The following is a 20,501-nucleotide window of genomic DNA, read 5'->3' on the forward strand; positions in this document are numbered from 1 at the left end:
TTCAGAGGGTTGGAACAAATTAATTTGTTTTGATTTCATTTCAATGGGAAACGTTTGTTTGAGTTACGAGAAGATCGACATACGAGCTCAGTCCCGGAACGCATTAAGCTCGTATCGCGAGGTACCACTGTATATGCTTTCAACGGCTAGCTTTTTGCCTTTGGGGTGAAGGAAATCAGTCATGATGACCAGTTAAATTAATCAACTCAATTGAAGAAATGTCCATCCGCCCTGTGGAAAATGCCATTGACGATGCTTGTTCAGTCAAGCCTTGCTATATATTTCCTATTGCAAAATATGGAAGACTGCCTGTCTTCGTGCATCCTATGTTTCCGTATCAGGGCGGAGCATCTCGCCCTCGGCTTGCTCTTCGGCTGGGACATTTTCTGGGGCGCTTTCCTGCTTTTCTCCTATATCGAAAGTCTGGTCAAGTTCGCTAGCAAGTGCAGCGTTGAATTCTTTCGGAGAGCCCATTGGTTCCTCGACCACAGGTTGGGAAGCTTGAACTTCTTCGCCCTCTCGTTCGTCATTTTCCCCGGGAAGTGGCTCCTTCTCCTGGGCCGCAACTTCTGTCTGGGTTTGTGAGGGGTTCGTGTCTGTGGATTGCTCTTTTGATTTCAAGTCCTCGTCCGCAGCCTCGTTCTCGGGTGGGCTGGCGTTCTCGGGTGGGCTGGGGTTCTCGGGTGGGCTGGCGTTCTCGGGTGGGCTGGGGTTCTCAGGCGGACTGGCCGCTTTGTCCTGGCGCTCCTCTTCGTCGTCGATTTCGTCCTCCAGCGGTGGGATCATACCTTCCTCCCTTCCTCCTGGGAAGGTCTTGTCGGGGTACAGCATCTTGAGCTTCTCCTCAAAGTAGTCCTCCAAGTACAAGCCGGCCCCGCCCACTCCCGTGCTGGCCTGAAAGCAACAAATAATGAGAACTGGGGGCGAAACTAGATGTGTAAAACGCGATGTTTTTTTTTAAATGCCAGTAGTCATACCTCGTCATACGACCGCTCGTTATACAAGATTCTCGTTTTACGACGGAAATTTCGATCGAATAATTCGCCCGAGATACGATCAAAATTTCGTGATGCGACCAAGCCAGGTGGCCATGGCACTGTCTTTTTTGCATCTCTTTCGTGTATAACAATATCTATGAGCACCGAATGATTTATTCAATTCAATTCAATTTATTTGGCAAGAAAAAGCACCAGGCTAAGGGCCATGTAACAAGGCGGGGGCAATTCAGACGAGTTCCGACCAGGAAACGCACAACGTGCATGCGCGGGAAAAAAGAGGGCTTTCTGGGTAATGAAGTATACTCGTGCACACATTTTATTACTATTAAACCACTAGTTATGTGTTACTTTGTTAATAGATGGGGAATTAGAAGAAGAAAAAAAATTTCCAATCCAATATCCTGTTTTTGGTATTTTTTCAGAGGGTTGGAACAAATTAATTTGTTTTCAATTCATTTCAATGGGAAACGTCTGCTCGAGTTACGAAAAGCTCGTCATACGATCTCAGTCTCGGAACGGATTACGATCGTATGTCGAGGTACCACTGTATTAACTTTTTTTTTAAATACGTTTGCCTGCAGATACATATATCGGCATATTCATTCATTAAAAAGAAATGCCGACGTACACATTTCCTGGTTCTCTGACACCGACCGGGATGCCAAGCCATACAAAAACAAGACATGAACACATTTTTCTGAGTTAACCACGTTACTACATCATTTTACCTTATAGTACTTGGCACAGTTCATGAATATAAGCCTCACGTCTGCGACAAAATCTTCGGGAGCGTGGTAACGTTCCCCGTCTCGTGCCTTCCACTCCAGCTTCTTCTTGATCAAAGACAAATCCATGGGATTCCCGATCACCTCTTTATATCTTTTGGACTCCTGCAGAAGAGAGGCATTCAAAGCCACATTCGAAGAACCACCGTTTTCATTCCCTCCATTTCCAAAATCCTACCGACGCGTGTTGGAAGTGGGAGCTGAAGTCGCTGCAGAAGAGAAGTAGAAGCAGCCGCTCACACGTCTGCAAAAGGAGTCCGTCCAAACAATGAGAGGCCTGGTAGAAAGGAACCCAAATGAAGAATAATTGCGCACCCTTTGGTCGACAGCGGGCAGTCTTTCGGGACCCTGCGTGTCATTGTAGTTGCACTCGTACAGCATTTCCGGTGAGACCAGGTCTCGACAGAAGGAGCAGAACCACTCGCCGCTGTGAGAAAAGAGGACATGAGGATTAGATCGGGGGATTCAAACTCAGTTTGGTTGGCGCTCCACGTTGTGGTGGTAGTAATAGTAGTGGTGGTGGTGGTGGTAGTAGCAGTGGTGGCGGTAGTAGTAGTAGTAGTGGCAGTAGCAGTAGTAGCAGCAGTAGTAGTAGTAATAGTAGCGGTAGTGGTAGTAGTAATAGTGGTAGTAGTTGTAGTAGTAGCGGTAATGGTAGTAGTAGTAGTAGTGGTAGTAGTAATAGTTCTAGTAGTAGTGGTAGTAGTAATAGTTCTAGTAGTAGTAGTGGTGGTAGTAGTAATAGTGCTAGTAGTAGTAGTAGTGTTAGTAGTAGTGGTGGTAGTAGTAATAGTGCTAGTAGTAGTAGTGGTGGTAGTAGTAATAGTGCTAGTAGTAGTAGTAGTGTTAGTAGTAGTAATAGTGCTAGTAGTAGTAGTGGTAGTAGTAATAGTTCTAGTAGTAGTAGTGGTGGTAGTAGTAATAGTTCTAGTAGTAGTGGTGGTAGTAGTAATAGTTCTAGTAGTAGTATGAATGGTAGTGGTGGTGGTAGTAGTAATAGTTCTAGTAGTAGTATGAATGGTAGTGGTGGTGGTAGTAGTAATAGTTCTAGTAGTAGTATGAATGGTAGTGGTGGTGGTAGTAGTAGTGGTGGTGGTGGTAGTAGTAGTGGTGGTAGTAGTAGTAGTAGTAATGCTGTACTAATGGGAATTTCGTTAAATGCTTACGAAATATTAATCCATATATAAAGGCCTATCGGTTTATAAGGCACGCTGCCGTCTTTTGTGAAAATTGAGGCAAATACCGTATTTATTTCTGGATTCTGATACAGTTTTCGTACCTAGGTGACTCATTGAGTACAGGTATATGGCAGGAGAGATGGAAAACTTTGGGACACTTGTCGCAGCACAGCAGCTCTCCTCCATTCTGGCACACAGCGCACCAGTCCTCGTTGGGGTCGTCCGCCGTCGCCACGGCGCTCTCGCCGGACCTGGGCTGCGCTCCCGGCGGAGGGCGGGGCTCCGTCGGCAGCTGGGTGGAGTAAGGGGTCCCGATCTTGAGCTGGAGCGTGGGACAGGCCCCGGTGCTGCTGTCGGGAAGACTGGACTGCACCTACGAGAAAATGAAGAGTGGTGATGTTAGTGGAAAAAAAATAGCCAAATATTCCAAGACATCTTTGCCCTTACGAAACGGACTTCCTCTTCATCCTCCGGTTCGTCCTTGATGACGATGACGGGCCCGGGAGACGACCTTTTCCGTCGTTTGGCTGTGGGACCAACGCACGGGCTTTCGGTATTGGGCTTCCAGGACCCCGGCCTTCATTGCCATGATTGTGGGAAACAAAAAGAAAACCGGAATTTTGGAGAATGACATGGTCAAAAATCTCCTCCCAGGCTCTTATTTTGTTATTTGAAATTGTCATTCAAAAATATACACAGCCTGCTGTTTTTAGCCTGTTCCAGTAGCACTCACTGCTAATCTAATCATTGGTCACCTAATGAGTTTGCCTTCAACTGGAACAGGAAGTGACCTGAACATGCCCTAAAATGTACAGGAAGCGACCTCAAATCAACAGGAAGTAACCGGCGGGAGTTGAACAGTCAGCAGAAAAAAGCAATCTCGCTATAGATAGTTTTTTTGTCATGATAAATTATTCAGAAAAGGTCAAAAATACTACTACTACTACTAGTTTTTCACTACTACTACTACTACTACTACTAGTTTGTCACTATTACTATTACTAGTTTGTCACTACTACTACTACTAGTTTGTCACTACTACTACTACTAGTTTGTCACTACTACTACTACTACTGCTAGTAGTTTGTCATTACTACTAGTTTGTCACTACTACTACTGCTAGTAGTTTGTCACTACTACTACTAGTTTGTCACTACTACTACTAGTTTGTCACTACTACTACTAGTTTGTCACTACTACTACTAGTTTGTCACTACTACTACTAGTTTGTCACTACTACTACTAGTTTGTCACTACTACTACTAGTTTGTCACTACTACTACTACTAGTTTGTCACTACTACTACTACTAGTTTGTCACTACTACTACTACTAGTTTGTCACTACTACTACTACTAGTTTGTCACGACTACTACTACTACTAGTTTGTCACGACTACTACTACTACTAGTTTGTCACGACTACTACTACTAGTTTGTCACTACTACTACTACTAGTTTGTCACTACTACTACTACTAGTTTGTCACTACTACTACTACTAGTTTGTCACTACTACTACTACTAGTTTGTCACTACTACTACTACTACTAGTAGTTTGTCACTACTACTACTACTAGTTTGTCACTACTACTAGTTTGTCACTACTACTACTAGTTTGTCACTACTACAACTACTACTTTGTCACTACTACTACTAGTTTGTCACTACTACTACTAGTTTGTCACTACTACTACTAGTTTGTCACTACTACTAGTTTGTCACTACTACTACTACTAGTTTGTCACTACTACTACTACTAGTTTGTCACTACTACTACTACTAGTTTGTCACTACTACTACTACTAGTTTGTCACTACTACTACTACTAGTTTGTCACTACTACTACTAGTTTGTCAGCATGACTTTTCATTTCTTACCCTACGCTTCGTTCTGAAGATGACGGCTTAGCGGTCGGCGAGTTGTTCCTTCCTTGAACTTAACGAAGAAATAGAAGAAAAATGATCCACGTCACTGTTAAATATAGTGTGACAGAAACAGCGCATTGTATTCACATGACTTACCAAGCTTGTCAATAGTCGGCGAGGTAAAGTTGGGCCTGGTGAGGGCGATGTTAATAGTGGTAGGGAGACCGCCGGGTTCGCACCTCTTCAGGTAGGAAAGTTCTGCCAAGTTCCGCTGGGGGGAAAAATGGAGAGCATTAATCCGCAATGTATACGATACAGAACACATTGGGGTTATTCAACCAACCTGGTTATGTGGTACTTGTGCACCCCCTCCAGGAGGCACAGGATGCGGGTAGCGGAACGTGCCCTGTTAGCAAAATTCAGCACGTTATGGAGCGCCGGCAGGGTTTCTCCCACTGCTTTATAAACCTGGAGGGCCGCCAGTCTTCTATCCTACCTGGGGAGACGGGAACCCGGCGTTCTGCAGCAAAGACGACGAGTTGGGACTCCTGGTGGTGGCGTGGGCGCCCCCGTATCTGCGTCCCATCTGCGTCATGCCGCTCATGCTCTGGGAGGGGGAGGAGCCTCCTTGAACGGGTCGGGTTGGCGGTGGCGCGCCGTGCGGAGCGCCGTGCGGACCGCCGTGCGGAGCGCCATGCGGACCGCTGAGCCGTGCATTCTGGTACCAGGGCCAGTGGTTGGACGCGCCTTGCCTGTGGGTCAGCTGGGACATTTTTTCAACCTGAGATAGAGGAATGGGCGCACGTTTCATGTTGGAGTTTGATTTATTTATGAATAAGGGACAGCACATATTCATGAACATATTCAGATTCATGTTCATGAATATATATAAGTAAATATGTCAGATTTTAGCTGAGGGCTCATTTCCATCTTTAGTCCCTTGTGTAGATTGAAGATAAATGATGTCCACATATTAGACACACAAGGTATGTGCGGCACGGAGAGGGAAGGTGCTTTGGCTGAATTTCATTTTATTAAGCGTGTTTTTATCTATCGTTTAAAGAAAAGTTGAGAGTCAAGCATGATTACTAGCTATTTCAATTATTGGACTACATTGATTGTTTTTCCTTGGACAAAAAACCTTGGGGTCACTGTTATTTGTCGCTACTACTACTAATACTACTACTAATACTACTTTGTCACTACTACTAATACTACTTTGTCACTAATACTACTTTGTCACTACTACTAATACTACTTTGTCACTAATACTACTTTGTCACTACTACTACTGCTAGTAGTTTGTCACTACTACTACTGCTAGTAGTTTGTCACTACTACTACTAGTTTGTCACTACTACTACTACTAGTTTGTCACTACTACTACTAGTTTGTCACTACTACTACTAGTTTGTCACTACTAGTTTGTCACTACTACTACTAGTTTGTCACTACTACTACTAGTTTGTCACTACTACTACTAGTTTGTCACTACTACTACTAGTTTGTCACTACTACTACTACTTTGTCACTACTACTACTTTGTCACTACTACTACTGCTAGTAGTTTGTCACCACTACTAATACAACTACTTTGTCACTGCTACTAATACAACTACTTTGTCACTACTACTAATACAACTACTTTGTCACTACTACTAATACAACTACTTTGTCACTACTACTAATACAACTACTTTGTCACTGCTACTAATACAACTACTTTGTCACTACTACTAATACAACTACTTTGTCACTACTACTAATACAACTACTTTGTCACTGCTACTAATACAACTACTTTGTCACTACTACTACCATGTGCTGTGCTGGGGAGAGCGTGACGCTTGCGTAAAAACCTCCCCCCCTACCTGCATTTGCAGCTGGGCTAGTGTGCTTTGACGCTGCTGAGCGGACATAAGCCCTACAGCCGGCGCCTCTCCTCGTGGACCTCCCGCTTGAGTGGGCGCCGGCGGCTGCATTGAGCTTCTTTCCACCAGAAGAGAACCTAGAGTCCAAGTCAGCCATTTTAGAAGTGACAATACACCGGCAGAAAGCGGGCATTTGATCTGCGACCGCAACTCACCGAGATCAACGTTTGAAGCCCAGAAACCAGAGCGGGACTGAAAGCGAACAGAACTCTGGGGGATGATGGTGGAATTGCATCTGGCGCCCATTAGATAGTGAATTTGGAATAGAATCTGAAAGGAGAGTTTGCATTGATCAAGGCTGTGTAAGTTCAAGAGTGTTCAAATCCCACTCTCACCTCAGGGGGGTAATTTACTGAATTCTATTGATTGGATGTGACTATCCACTTACAAGTCTCTTGCAGTAGAGCAGCGCCATTCCGCTATGGTTGCCCGTGGCCCATGTAGTGAAACTAATCACGTGGTCAAGTTGCCGGCGCAGCATGTTGATCTCATCCTGCTGCTTTTTCAGAACCACCTCGTGGTCTTTGGTCAGAGACTTGGCGAAAATACACCCGCATTAGGTCACCCATCCAAAATATTCCCAATGGGGGGGCAATTGAAACCAACCTCGAGCTGGTTCGCCAGAACTTTTCCCTTCCGGTTGATCTCCATAATCAGGTTGCAGATGGCCTTCTTGATTTCATTTGTGACAGACCTTCGGTTTTCTTCAACTTGCTGCAGTCTGAAGAAGAAATAAGTGAAGAATGTGGACCCACTCCAACAATAACAGACTTAACAGAAATAATTACCCATTGCTAATAGAGCAAGAGATTTCCTCAATGGCCTTCCTCTTTTCTTGCAACTTGTGCGTCATGTTCTCCAGATACTGCCTGTGGTGCCTGTACGCGTCTTCCAAAAACTGGTAACTGTGTAAAATGAAGATGCTCAGGTAAAGAGTTGAAACACTGTACATGGGTACCTCGACATATGAGTGGCCCGACATGCGAGCATTTCGAGATACGAGTAAAATTTCGGGCAAATATTTATCTTGACATACAAGACAAGTTTTGATATACAAGCAGACAGCGGACACGATGGCGAATTAGAACAGATAAAACATTTTTTCCAATCCAATATCCTGTTTTTGGTGTTTTTTCAGAGGGTTGGAACGAATTAATTTGTTTTGAGTTCATTTCTATGGGAAATGTTCGTTTGAGTGACGAGAAAATCGGCATACAAGTTCAGTCCCGGAACGAATTAAGCTCGTATCTCGAGGTACTACTGTAATCATAACTCAAATTCTTGGCCCGTACTTGTGATCCTTGTGTTTGAGCAACTGACAGTCACGGCACGTGAGGCGATCGCACGTCTCGCAAAAAAGCTTCAACGGCTCCTGCTTGTGGATGTCACAAAATACGGGTTTCTGCGAGGAGACGGCGACTGCTTCTGCACGTGAGAAGGAAAAAAATCAATTGGATTTTTTTTTAAAGCACATGATAGAAGTGTCGCAATGGTTGACTCATGTCAGTCACCTGGAGACATTTCCTTCTTCTGCCGTATGGTGTGATCCCTGGTGAATTTCACCCTCTGGTGCGCCTCGATACAAGTCACGCACAAGAATTCCACACATTCCAAACAGTAGCCCGTTGCTTCCGTGTTGTCGTCACAGCTCATACATACCTGTCAAAACATAGGTTCAGATAAGAAGCTGACGCTTGGGCAAAAACGGACATTTAAACCGCCAAACCTGGCTGTTTTTTTCCATGGTGCTGCTCGGCACCTCTGCGGAGTCCTTGACAAAAAAATTGTCCAACATGTCCATCTCCCAGCATTCGTTTTGACATACTGGACAACGGATGGTTCCCACTGGAAGGAGGGATCACATGTTAGCGTCATGAAAAACAAACAAACTTATTTTTGAACATATGCAACTATATTTTGGGTAGTTTTTTAAAATTGTGCTTCACGAAGACATCTGAGAAAAAAATGGCTCTAGCCCCAACAGGAACTAGTTTTTATCTTGAAGTCATCACTCGACAAGCAAAATAATGAGATTGTGACTGTTAAAAGCATTTTTCAAAATGGCGGACTTCCTTGCCCAACTGTGGACAGATTTTTGAGACAGTAGAAAACACCCTGTTGTGAACAGGCATTTCCAATCCATTTTTGGTCTGCTGATGACAACCAACCCATGTGTCAACCAGTGGCGGGCCGTCAGGGCCTTCAAGGCCTTCTCTGCTGGTCTAAGAAATATCTGAATCATATATCATATTTTGTCCATCAATACTTATTAAATAATTCCAAATGGTCTGTTAGCGAGGTTTTATAGCCATAAAATAGTTTTTGAGGGTTGGATTGATTCGTTGAAGGCGCTACGAGAAAATGCACGGACCGCCACTGGTGTCAACAAACCCTGCTCTCCCCTTACATAAAATGGGATAGGCGGAGAGGATGCTTCACTCACATTGGTTGTTGCTCTTGTCCACTTGTCCGAGGGGGTTCAGGGACTGTTCCCTTCTGGGTTCGACTCCCCTGAACGGTGCAGGCAGACATCTCTTGCAGAACGAGTGAAGACAAGGCAGCAATTTGGGCTCTCGGTTGTGAAAGCTCAATTTACAGATGGGACATGTGTCCATGAGCCCGATGGCACTTTGGGGCTTGGGTTTCTCTTCCCCGAGTGGTAAACTTTCCGCCTCGTTCTCCACAATAATGACAATGTCGTCGTTCCCAACAGATTTCCCAGTCGAATCCATTTCGCTGGGCGCGTATTGATTCTTTTGTAAACTGAATGACGTTCCGCTTACGTTGAAGCACAAAAGGACGGTGTATTTTTATTTACGCTATACTCACGGGACATCGCAAGCATTTATTGCGTTACATCTATTTTCGTATTATCTGACCCGTTACAAGCCTATTAATGTTGCGACCGTAATAAATGCGTTGGAACTAGTATGCTAGCATGGTTAGCAACATTGCTATGAAGTCGTCTTATTCGGTTAAATGTTATCCATTGGCATTGTTTGCGTTTAAAACTGTGTTTATATGACGTCTTATTTGTTAAAAAGGGGATACAACTCACGTTAAAATGAATAAAATGTGCCTTTTGGAGAAGCGGTCATCGGTTCTTTTAGCGCGACAGATGCACCGATTGCCCACAATGCATTGGGGCGTCTTAAAGGGACAATGTCTCATTTGAAATGCAAATTAATGTGCGTTTTCATTCCTAAAAAAATCGACGGAATAACGGCTTGGCTGACGCAGACATACCACTTGTCATTTTGACATGGTCGCTCGGTGTGCGTGGGTGGGGTTTTCTCTACGAACAAAAGGGCGTGTAGTCAGAATTAAATGACACATGACCGCATGTGTTCATCGGCGCACGCAGACGTCGTGGAACTGCTGGAGGGAAAATTCATGAATTATTGAAACTTTGCTGATAATGAACTGGACTACCGAAAGTCATGTTGTCCCCCTTTGCGATGGGACGAGCATGCCCGTCATCGGACTGGGGACTTACGCAGATCCGCGCACGGTAAGACCCGTTGCGCCACAACTGCTGATCGATCATAAAAAAAACTTTAAAAAAACATACAAAAACACACACACACAATTTCCCTTCAACTTAAACCTCTATCAAATGATTTTCCTGCCTCAGACCCCCCAAAACACTACGTATAATGCTGTAAAAGTGGCTATTGAGACCGGATACAGACACATTGATGGAGCTTTGATTTATTACAACGAACATGAAGTGGGACAAGCCATCAGAGACAAAATAGCAGACGGGACTGTAAAACGAGAAGAGATCTTCTACTGCGGAAAGGTTTGCCAAAAGGATTGGACTTGTACATCTTGCACGAATGAATATTGACTACCGACTATGAACTCTTGTGCAGCTTTGGAACACATTCCATTCACCAGAACTGGTCCGGCCTGCTCTGGAGAAAACTTTGAAGACATTACAGTTGGAATATGTCGATTTATACATCATTGAGTTGCCCTTGGCGTTTAAGGTACAATCGCATTTATTACTGGAAAGGCAGCCTGCGGCTCAAGAGTCACATGTGGCTTATGACATCATTCTATTGTGAAAAAACGTGCAAATCCAGGCGGTAGAAAAATCCTCCAGTGGCTCGCTGCTGTTTTTTTTTTTATAAAATAAAATCAAAGCAAGGGAAAGGAACTTTGCTAAATTCATCATACTATTATTTTCATGTTATATATTTTTTTTACAGCCAGGGGACAACTTCTATCCAAGAGATGAGAATGGGAAATATATTTATCATGAGACCGATCTTTGTGCAACTTGGGAGGTGAAGTTAATTAATAACTTGAGTAGTATTGAAAATTGCAGGCAAAAAGCCTTGTATTTGCTCACCCACATTTTTTGGTGTTTTGTTTACTTGAAATACCCCAAACAATTTCCCTCCTTTAGGCTTTGGAAGCTTGCAAAGACGCAGGACTGGTGAAATCGCTTGGGGTATCCAACTTCAACAAGCGGCAATTGGAGTTGATCCTCAACAAACCTGGACTGAAACACAAACCAGTTTCAAATCAGGTGCAAACAAAATGGACTGCAAACGTTCATGTGTGGATTTTTTTTCCCACGGTTGAAATAACTACAGTGGTACCTCGAGATACGAGCTTAATTCGTTCCGGGACTGAGCTCGTAAGTCGATATTCTCGTAACTCAAACGAAGGTTTCCCATTGAAATGAACTAAAAACAAATTAATTTGTTCCAACCCTCTGAAAAAACACCAAAAACAGGATATTGGACTGGAAAAAATGTTTGATTTGTTATAATTCGCCATCTATTTACAAAGTAACACAACTAGTGGTTTAATATTACTAAAATATGTTTGATAGTATTAAAATTATACAGATTTCAAAGGGGTGAGAGAGGGGCGGCGACTTTTTGCACGGCAACGCGTAGATATTAATCATTACATTTTATTATTACTAAATCATTTATGTGTAGTAGACATACACCTGCTTATGGCAGGTGTGATACTGGTGTGTGCCCATAGCGAACAATGATGATGTTGCTCACACCGGTACTCAGTGTGCTCAGGGAGGTTGTCTTTCTGCCCAGACAAACAAAAAATTAGAGGAATCATTGCTCCACACTGACTTTCAGTCAATATCGAGGGTTGTTTCAGTTTGCATTCCCTTCAAAATATTCTGAAAATGATGCACACAAATGTCCTCACAATAGGATAACGCACGACCACTTGCCAACGAGAAGTAGTCTATATAACTCGTATTAGCGATCGCCTCGCCATTTGCACTGACTAACGGGAAGAAAAAAAACACTGAAAAAATGCAACGCTCCGCCCAGTGCTCGTAGATATCTTATACACGAAAGAAATGCGGCAAAAAAGACAGTGCGCTAAAATCATAACCAGCCTCTCATGTCTTGGCCACCTGGCTTTCTCGTATCTCGAAATTTGTCTCGTATCTAGAGATAATTATTTGCTCGAAATTTTACTCGTATGTCGAGGTACCACTGTACTTATGTATGCATGAAAAAAAAGCGAACTTACCATGTCTTTTCAGGTTGAATGCCACCCATTTTACACTAACCCAAAGTTGTTGGAGTATTGCAGGCAGAGAGACATTGTCATTGTGGGATACAGCCCGTTAGGCACATCTCGAGATGCATCCTGGTATTGAAGACACATCCCAATTGATTCATGTCCTGAGAAAATGCCCTTTTGTTTAATAAAATGGCTGTCTTGTAGATGTAGAAATGTCATTTCTCCACAGGGTGAATTTAACCTGCCCGCCACTGCTGGAGGATGAGCTTCTTGTGTCACTGGCTTGTAAATACAAGAAGACCACAGCTCAGATTGCGCTCAGATTTAACGTTCAGAAGGGAGTTGTGGTTATTCCAAAAAGTTTCAGGCCACATCGTATAAGGGAGAACTTTCAGGTTTGTTTGGGTCATTGTATAACTTTTGGATCCATGTCAATTCAAATCTCCAGTTACTCCGTCCATGCAGATCTTTGATTTCTGCATTTCCGACGAGGACATGAAAGCCATTGATGGTCTAAACAAAAATATTCGCTTCGTGGAGCTTCTCATGTGAGTAATACAGCATTAGTGAACAGGTTGTTAAAAAAATGATATTTATAAACGTTTTATTCCACAGGTGGGCTGACCATCCCGAGTATCCATTTCACGATGACTATTAAAAAATGAAGTATTTTCTGCTCTTGTCCAATGTGATTTGGAGTGTTATACAAATCAAATACAATCAGCTATGTTATATTTTTAAAAGGTTTAAATTCCTCATTTTTTACGGTCTTGTTTTATGTATATTAACCATTCTACAGCATGTTATGTAACTATAAATTCCAATAATGGTGCTTTTTTATCTTATTGGACCAAACCCATCATATTTCATACATGAATTTTGTGCAAAGTGATTTTCCCCCCTGATAAAAACTGCTATATTATTATATAAATATACAATATCACGAAAAATTATATTCTTTTTTTTGTTCTGAGGGACTATTAAAGGTTCAACCTTAAGAGGTTTAAACTTATGTCAATTTTTAGTGGTTTGGGCTTTAATGTGTTTTTTCGTTTTGTTTTCTTTTTAAATAAAATGTATTAAATAAATTATTCATGTCAATGACCACTCCGAGTCGCTAGAGGCGCTACCACAATCACTGTAGCAACAACAGCGACGTGCGACGTTAAATTATTTAAAAAGTGACTTAAGAAAAACTACAGTTCAGTTTTTTACGGGTTTAAGACAACGAGCAACGCATTAGTTATCGTAATATTTCATTTTAAATCTGGAAAAGCGACGTTTTTCCCCAAAGCTGACTGCGCAACGCTCGCTAGCCTAGCTAACCAAATTAGCCTCCTTATGCTAGTTTCCCGTACGCGTCAATGAATGGCGGAAGGCGACTGAAGGGGTCGATCAACAATGCTCTTGAGTTACCTGATCCGAATAAAAATGATGGTTTTTATCCGAAGCATTGGAATACCTTAAATGGACGTTTAATCCCCGAAGTGAGTACGCCTAATGGGAAGCGCAACATCACCGAGATCTCATGTGTTCCACAGTTTAGCAGCCGGAGCTAACTAACATCGCAACCCTGGATTGTGTTGTTTTTATTCTCAAGAAACTTTTGTGGATCTAATCTAACCAAATCCTGCGGGGAAAAGTCGTGGACTCGGGTCTAATGTGAATCTGCCCCTCAGAAAAGAGGCGTGATGATGGCGTTTTGGACTTACACTGCCCTGTGTCCTCTTTAGGACAGGCGACAAAGCTCCACAAATCCGAGTGTTTTTGCATTAATCCAAACCCGAGTAAGGTGTAAAATACAGCCATAACATCCCCTATTTTCAACGTCATTGACGTTATTTACATCAAGAAAAGATGATGGAAGATGTTCCACGCGATGAGGAACCTTTGGATCCGTTCATGGCCTGTTGAAAGCAACTTGAGAATACTGACAACACACGATTAAAAGACACAGTGGGCTAAAAAACACCCGAACATGTCTGCAATCGGTGAGTTTGTACCACCTCCCGAATGTCCTGTTTTTGAGCCCAGTTGGGAGGATTTCTCGGACCCTCTTGGATTTATCAACAAAATCCGACCCATCGCCGAGAAAACTGGCATCTGCAAGATCAGACCGCCGGAGGTACATTGAAAAACATCCATTACAACACAAAAAACGGAGTATTTTCAGATATTGTCTATATTTATTGCTTTGTTTTCTGTGCCTGTTTATCCATATATCCATATAGTATCCATATATCCATATAGTATCCATATATCCACATAGTATCCATATATCCACATAGTATACATATATCCATATATTAATATGGTATCCATATGGTATCCATATGGTATCCATATAGTATCCATATAGTATCCATATATCCATATAGTATCCATATATCCATATAGTATCCATATATCCATATAGTATCCATATATCCATATAGTATCCATATATCCATATAGTATCCATATATCCATATAGTATCCATATATCCATATAGTATCCATATATCCATATAGTATCCATATATCCATATATTATCCATATATCCATATAGTATCCATATAGTATCCATATAGTATCCATATAGTATCCATATAGTATCCATAAATCCATATAGTATCCATATATCCATATAGTATCCATATATCCATATAGTATCCATATAGTATCCATATATCCATATAGTATCCATATATCCATATATCACTTCACTTAGAGGTCACACAAGGCTTAGATTGTGAATTTACAACTCAAACTCTTTAATTTCACTTCATTTGATTGAACATTTTGACTTTTAAACGCCCAAAAACGAATTTAAATGAATATAATTAATATAATACACATATTTGGCAGGCTAATTCACGTTAGCTTGGTGTTGAGGCCCTCTCATGCCTCAAAACTGCATTTTTGTAGAATGCTTAGTACTAAACATACCCATCATATAGTTGCTTTTTTATTGTTTGACGATCCAAAAACGATGACGCTAAGAAAAAGTGGGACGGTCCCGATGTACCACAACCAACTCTAAAGTCACTATTGAATATTGTGTCACTGACTTGAAGAAATATGAAACATAACTCATACTGTGCCTCTAAATGACATTTATAACGCAAATATTTTACAGGACTGGCAACCTCCGTTTGCGTGCGATGTGCGTCACTTCAGGTTCACGCCTCGAGTACAAAGATTAAATGAACTTGAAGTGAGTTCATCATAATTACATTTACATGCTGTATCTGTATGTTAATAATGTGCATTATGTAGGGGAGAACAGGGTTGGTTGTCACTGTTGCTATGGCTCGACCACCAGAGGGTGGTCCGATGCCGTGACCGGACGATTCGCCGAAAGACGTTTCGCCGACGGACAGAAGTTGCGGCCCAGGACGGCCAAACGTCTTTCGGCGAATCGTCCGAGTACCGTCTTATGCGAGTGTTGCAAACTTACAATGTCCTCAATTTTTTGGCTCCAGGCGCTCACGCGTGTGAAGCTCAACTTTCTGGACCAAATTGCAAAGTTCTGGGAACTGCAAGGGTCTAAAATTCGTTTCCCACACGTGGAGCGAAAGGTCCTGGACCTCTATCAACTCAGCAAGGTATACTTGGAGTCCCTTTGTAGGATATTTATGTTTTGTGATAAAATTCTGCAATTTCCCCCCGCGTTTCCAGGTCGTGGCTTCCGAAGGTGGTTTTGAGACGGTGTGTAAAGAGAAGCGATGGTCCAAAGTGGGCAACCGCATGGGCTTCCCACCAGGAAAAGGCACCGGCTCGCTTCTACGATCCCATTATGAGAGGATCCTTTACCCCTACGAGCTTTTCCAGTCTGGAGCCTCTCTTACTACAGTACGGATGGTCTAAAAATCCTCTTTTTAAAAAAAACTAATGATTTTGATATACAGTGGTACCTCAAGATACGATATCTCATGTCGATATTCTCATAACTCAAACGAACGTTTCCCATATAAATGAACTAAAAACAAATTAATTCGTTCCAACCCTCTGAAAAAACATCCAAAACAGATATTGGATTGGAAAAACATTTTGATTTGTTCTAATTTGCCATCTATTAACAGGATATTGGATTGGAAAAAATGTTTTATTTGTTCTAATTCGCCATCTATTAACAAAGTAACACATTACTAGTGGTTTGATATTACTAAAATGTGTTTAATAGTACTAAAATTATACGGATTTTGAAGGGGGGAGAGAGAGGGGAAGGGACTTTTTGCACGGCAACGCGCTCGTAACATAACAAACAAATTTAAATGAACTTGGATTATGATGCAGACACACTCAAAAATAAGTTTAATCTAACCTAACACTAAACTTAATTCTAATTTTCTTTGACATTGTAATACCTTTCTTCTCCCGGGTTGGCTCTTTTTGCCCCGCCTCCACACTGACTTTCAGTCAATATCCAGGGTTTTTTCCAGTTTGTATTCCCTTCAAATTGTTCCCAAAATGATGCACACAAATGTCCTCACAATAGGATAGCCCACGACCACTTGCCAACGAGAAGTAGTGCATACGCCAATCGCACTGACCAACGTGGAAAAAAAAAACACTGAAAAAATGCAACGCTCCACCCAGTGCTCGCAGAGACATTACAAAGAGGGAGTTGCGACCAGAGACATTACACGAGGGAGTTGCGGGGAGAGAGCGAGTGGCCATGATGTTCTTATGAGCAGCCTCTCACGTCCGATGTCTGCTTGCAGATCAAAATGTGTCTCGTATCTCAAGATAAATATCTGCTCCAAATTTGACTCGTATCTCAAATTTCTCGTATTTCGGGGCACTCGTATGTCGAGGTACCACTGTAAATCCTCAATGATTGCTTTCGTTAGGGCCTCCAGCAACTCTACGTGGATGGCGAGGATTGCGAGGGAGTGGACGAGGGAGTTGGCGAGGAGGCGGTGGAGGAGGACGACCGAGAGGAGGACGAAGGCAAAGACAAAGATGGCGAGGTTGATCTAGCGCAGACAAAAGAGCGACGGTCAAGGCGCCTTAAATCGGAGGTGGGGCTCGATAAGGAAATATACTACTGTTATTATTTTTTTAGGTTATACGCGGGGGCGGCTTATATAATATGCAAGAAAATCCAGTTCTTCACTTTGTTACTGTTATTTCAATTCTAGCGGGAAAACAAAGAACCCAAAGGCCTCAAACTCTTCGGCGCCACTCCCAAGATGGTCGACTTGGAAATTGTTTCAGCAGGTAAGAGACCTTTAGTTTGGTCTACATTGTTTCAAATGGTTTCCTATTTAACGAAGAAGCTCAAAATGTTGCTTGTGGCCTTAGACGACGACGGCTACCACAACAAGCACCGTCACCTCAAAGCTCAAGCTTTTGCGATCAAAATGCGACCGCGCAAGGAGACGCTCGAAGTCAACTTTGTAAGTGTCTGAGCATCCATTCACCAGGACCGCTTGCTTTTTACGTCTTGGCAACTGAACGTGACCCAACCCCACAGATCGACCTCTACTTCTGCCTCATGTGCGGACGTGGCGACGAGGAAGACCGCTTGTTGCTTTGCGACGGCTGCGATGACAGCTACCACACTTTCTGCCTAATACCACCTCTCCACGACGTGCCGAAAGGCGACTGGCGCTGCCCCAAGTGTGTCGCCGAGGTAAAGCCAACGTGTTCTTCCTCTGACCGAGTTTCACAAACGGACGATTGGCAGCGACCGACCTTGCCAATTCGAATCTTTCCCCTATTTCAAGCATCTCAGACTCGGGTTGGTTCGCGGGCCGCGTTAATGTCAACTTGATTTCATGCGGGCCGGACCATTTTAGATATAATATTTAGATTTTTTTTATTTTTTATAAATGGATTAAAAGAACTGGATGAAAAGCACTAAATATTCAGTTTTTTATAGATCTAAAACAATGTTTATTTGACCTTTTTTCATATATTTTTAGATTTTAAAAAATGATTTTTGAACTAAAAACAGAAAAAATTGATTAAAAAATTGGAATTATTGATTTAAAAGGGGGAAAATCAGGAAATTTAATATACATCTATACTCGTCATTTGAATTTGATCCTAAAACAGAAAGTCAGCACTCATGATTTACTTTCACGGGCCACACAAAATGATGCGGCGGGCCAGATTTGGCCCCCGTACCGCCATTTTGACACCTGTGCCCTATTTGCAGGAGTGCAGCAAACCCAGAGAGGCGTTTGGTTTCGAGCAGGCCGTCAGGGAATACTCACTCCAGAGCTTCGGAGAAATGGCCGATCAGTTCAAGTCGGACTATTTCAACATGCCCGTCCACGTATGTGAAGAGAACGGAGGCATTGACTTTAGTCCCGAAACAGACAAGATGTTTTTGGGGGTTTTACAGATGGTACCCACCGAGTTAGTGGAGAAAGAGTTCTGGCGCCTGGTAAGTAGCATCGAAGAGGACGTCATCGTGGAGTACGGAGCCGATATTAGCTCCAAGGATGTGGGCAGCGGATTCCCGGTTAGGGATAGCAAGAGGAGACTCCTTGGAGACGAAGAGGTGAGACATCTGCTCTGTGACTTGAAATGAAGATAAAAACTAAAATAACACTACAGTGGTACCTCGACATACGAGCACCCCGACATACGAGCATTTCGAGATATGAGTCAAATTTCGAGCAAATAATTATCTCTAGATGCGAGACAAATTTCCAGATACGAGAAAGCCAGGTGGCCAAGACATGAGGCTGTTTAGGATTTTAGTGCACTGTCTTTTTTGCCGCATCTCTTTCGTGTATAACAGATATCTAGAGCACTGGGCGGAGCGTTGCATTTTTTTCTGCGTTTTTTAGTCAGTGCAAATCTCCCCCTCTCTACCCTCCGCAAAATCTGTTTAATTTTAGTTCTATTCAAGACATTTTAGTAATACTAAACCACTAGTTATGTGTTACTTTAGTAATAGATAGCGAAGTAGAACAAATAAATAGGTTTTTCCAATCCAATATCCTGTTTTTGGTGTTTTTTTCATAGGGTTGGAACAAATTAATTTGTTTTGCGTTCATTTCTATGGGAAACCTTCGTTTGAGTTACGAGAAAATCGACATACGTGTCTGCATCGTAATCCAAGTTCATCTCAATTTGTTTATGTTATATTACGATTCACCGATGCAAAAAGTCTCCCCCGCTCAGCCCCACCACTACCTTCTTATTTCTGTTCTTTTTAGGAGTACGCCAACTCTGGCTGGAATCTAAACAACATGCCAGTCCTGGAGCAATCAGTCCTCACTCACATCAACGTGGACATCTCAGGCATGAAGGTGCCTTGGCTCTACGTAGGCATGTGTTTCTCCTCCTTTTGCTGGCACATTGAAGACCACTGGAGCTACTCTATTAATTTCCTGCATTGGTGAGATTGCAATGGAAGACGGGAGTTCACCATTTCCAAATTGCCCATGTTCGTGTTTTGCTCTTCGCACATCAGGGGAGAGCCCAAAACCTGGTACGGGGTGCCGGCGTCTGCGGCGGAGCAGTTGGAGGCGGTCATGAAAAAGCTGGCTCCGGAGCTGTTTCAATCTCAGCCAGACCTTCTCCATCAGCTGGTCACCATCATGAACCCCAACGTCCTCATGGAGCATGGCGTGCCCGTATGTGGACTTTATGCCGTGACCGGACGTTTCGTCGAAGGACGTTTCGTCGAAAGACGTTTGGTCCCCGGATGTTTGGTCGACCGGACGTTTGGTCGACCGGACGTTTGGTCGAACGGACGTTTGGTCGAACGGACGTTTGGTCGAACGGACGTTTGGTCGAACGGACGTTTGGTCGACCGGGTTCGCTCGCTGTCAAATTATGAGAGAGAGAGACAGAGAGTTTACTGTTGAAAGCGAGCAACCAGGTAATCTCTTGCTCTCAAAATTATAATCATGAGAGAGAGAGAGAGAGAGACAGAGAGTCCGTTCTACCAAACATCTGTTCTACCAAACGTCCGTTCTACCAAACGTCTGGTCGACCAAACGTCCGGGACCAAACGTCTTTCGACCAAACGTCCGAGTGCTACTTTATGCTAGCTAGCTAGCTTGGCTAGTTGCAAATGTTTCGCAACCCTTCCTCATACTACTTCTAACTTAACCTTCATAGGTGTACCGTACCAATCAATGTGCAGGAGAGTTTGTGGTTACCTTTCCGCGAGCCTACCACAGTGGCTTTAACCAGGGATACAATTTTGCAGAAGCTGTTAACTTCTGCACTGCCGACTGGGTAAGGCCGCACCGTCAAAATCATTGCCGTCCGGCG

General features: G+C 42.9%; 3 protein-coding genes and 1 long non-coding RNA gene across 7 annotated transcripts in view; 2 read left to right on the top strand and 2 right to left on the bottom strand.

The window, feature by feature from the left end:
• Positions 1–2: 2 nt before the first annotated feature.
• Positions 3–9,971, bottom strand: trim24 (tripartite motif containing 24). Of its 3 annotated transcripts, none has more exons than XM_077593334.1 (19): positions 9,201–9,971; positions 8,484–8,602; positions 8,269–8,416; positions 8,050–8,182; positions 7,546–7,662; positions 7,364–7,478; positions 7,146–7,292; positions 6,913–7,027; positions 6,698–6,834; positions 5,323–5,589; positions 5,170–5,232; positions 4,983–5,097; positions 4,839–4,896; positions 3,409–3,538; positions 3,063–3,334; positions 2,099–2,210; positions 1,962–2,027; positions 1,727–1,888; positions 3–894 (listed from the first exon to the last, which is right to left on the bottom strand). In XM_077593334.1, exons 1-19 carry the CDS (start codon positions 9,487–9,489, stop codon positions 325–327), a joined length of 3,135 nt encoding a protein of 1,044 aa, XP_077449460.1. In that variant the 5' UTR covers positions 9,490–9,971; the 3' UTR covers positions 3–324. The 3 variants fall into 3 exon arrangements, with proteins under 3 accessions (XP_077449460.1, XP_077449459.1, XP_077449458.1); XM_077593333.1 differs by having other exon boundaries at positions 3,418–3,538; positions 5,323–5,607; XM_077593332.1 differs by having other exon boundaries at positions 5,323–5,607; positions 9,201–9,968.
• On the top strand, positions 9,957–13,286 carry LOC144068670 (aldo-keto reductase family 1 member D1-like). Of its 2 annotated transcripts, none has more exons than XM_077593336.1 (9): positions 9,957–10,268; positions 10,392–10,559; positions 10,633–10,749; positions 10,972–11,049; positions 11,172–11,294; positions 12,294–12,403; positions 12,504–12,669; positions 12,723–12,822; positions 12,890–13,286. In XM_077593336.1, the coding sequence occupies exons 1-8, from the start codon at positions 10,176–10,178 to the stop codon at positions 12,771–12,773; spliced, it is 906 nt and encodes a 301-aa protein (XP_077449462.1). In that variant the 5' UTR covers positions 9,957–10,175; the 3' UTR covers positions 12,774–12,822; positions 12,890–13,286. The 2 variants fall into 2 exon arrangements, with proteins under 2 accessions (XP_077449462.1, XP_077449461.1); XM_077593335.1 differs by having other exon boundaries at positions 9,959–10,268; positions 12,740–12,822.
• On the bottom strand, positions 10,453–14,344 carry LOC144068671 (uncharacterized). The gene is made up of 2 exons (XR_013298228.1): positions 12,281–14,344; positions 10,453–11,267 (listed from the first exon to the last, which is right to left on the bottom strand). It is a non-coding gene; the product is annotated as an uncharacterized LOC144068671 (long non-coding RNA).
• Positions 13,449–20,501, top strand: part of kdm5a (lysine demethylase 5A) — an 18,433-nt gene continuing 11,380 nt past the window's right edge. The window contains exons 1-13 of the mRNA XM_077593330.1: positions 13,449–14,399; positions 15,394–15,471; positions 15,740–15,862; positions 15,936–16,109; positions 17,111–17,281; positions 17,402–17,480; positions 17,565–17,659; positions 17,737–17,895; positions 18,424–18,543; positions 18,613–18,771; positions 19,436–19,617; positions 19,693–19,855; positions 20,346–20,465. Of these exons, the coding sequence (XP_077449456.1) occupies positions 14,253–14,399; positions 15,394–15,471; positions 15,740–15,862; positions 15,936–16,109; positions 17,111–17,281; positions 17,402–17,480; positions 17,565–17,659; positions 17,737–17,895; positions 18,424–18,543; positions 18,613–18,771; positions 19,436–19,617; positions 19,693–19,855; positions 20,346–20,465 (1,770 nt within the window). The 5' untranslated portion in view covers positions 13,449–14,252. The remainder of the gene's footprint in view (positions 14,400–15,393; positions 15,472–15,739; positions 15,863–15,935; positions 16,110–17,110; positions 17,282–17,401; positions 17,481–17,564; positions 17,660–17,736; positions 17,896–18,423; positions 18,544–18,612; positions 18,772–19,435; positions 19,618–19,692; positions 19,856–20,345; positions 20,466–20,501) is intronic.

Source organism: Stigmatopora argus, chromosome 23 (assembly GCF_051989625.1).
Source record: "Stigmatopora argus isolate UIUO_Sarg chromosome 23, RoL_Sarg_1.0, whole genome shotgun sequence".
NCBI lineage: Eukaryota > Metazoa > Chordata > Actinopteri > Syngnathiformes > Syngnathidae > Stigmatopora > Stigmatopora argus.

Excerpts from the sequence above, each read along its gene's own strand:
- trim24 (XM_077593332.1), bottom strand. The coding sequence starts at position 9,489 with ATGGATTCGACTGGGAAATCTGTTGGGAACGACGACATTGTCATTATT. Across the intron at positions 5,098-5,169 it reads CACAAGTACCACATAACCAG|CGGAACTTGGCAGAACTTTC; the intron begins GTTGGTTGAATA and ends TTTTCCCCCCAG. Across the intron at positions 1,889-1,961 it reads CCCACTTCCAACACGCGTCG|GAGTCCAAAAGATATAAAGA; the intron begins GTAGGATTTTGG and ends TCTCTTCTGCAG.
- LOC144068670 (XM_077593335.1), top strand. The coding sequence starts at position 10,176 with ATGAACTGGACTACCGAAAGTCATGTTGTCCCCCTTTGCGATGGGACG. Across the intron at positions 10,560-10,632 it reads AGATCTTCTACTGCGGAAAG|CTTTGGAACACATTCCATTC; the intron begins GTTTGCCAAAAG and ends ACTCTTGTGCAG. Across the intron at positions 12,404-12,503 it reads ACATCTCGAGATGCATCCTG|GGTGAATTTAACCTGCCCGC; the intron begins GTATTGAAGACA and ends ATTTCTCCACAG.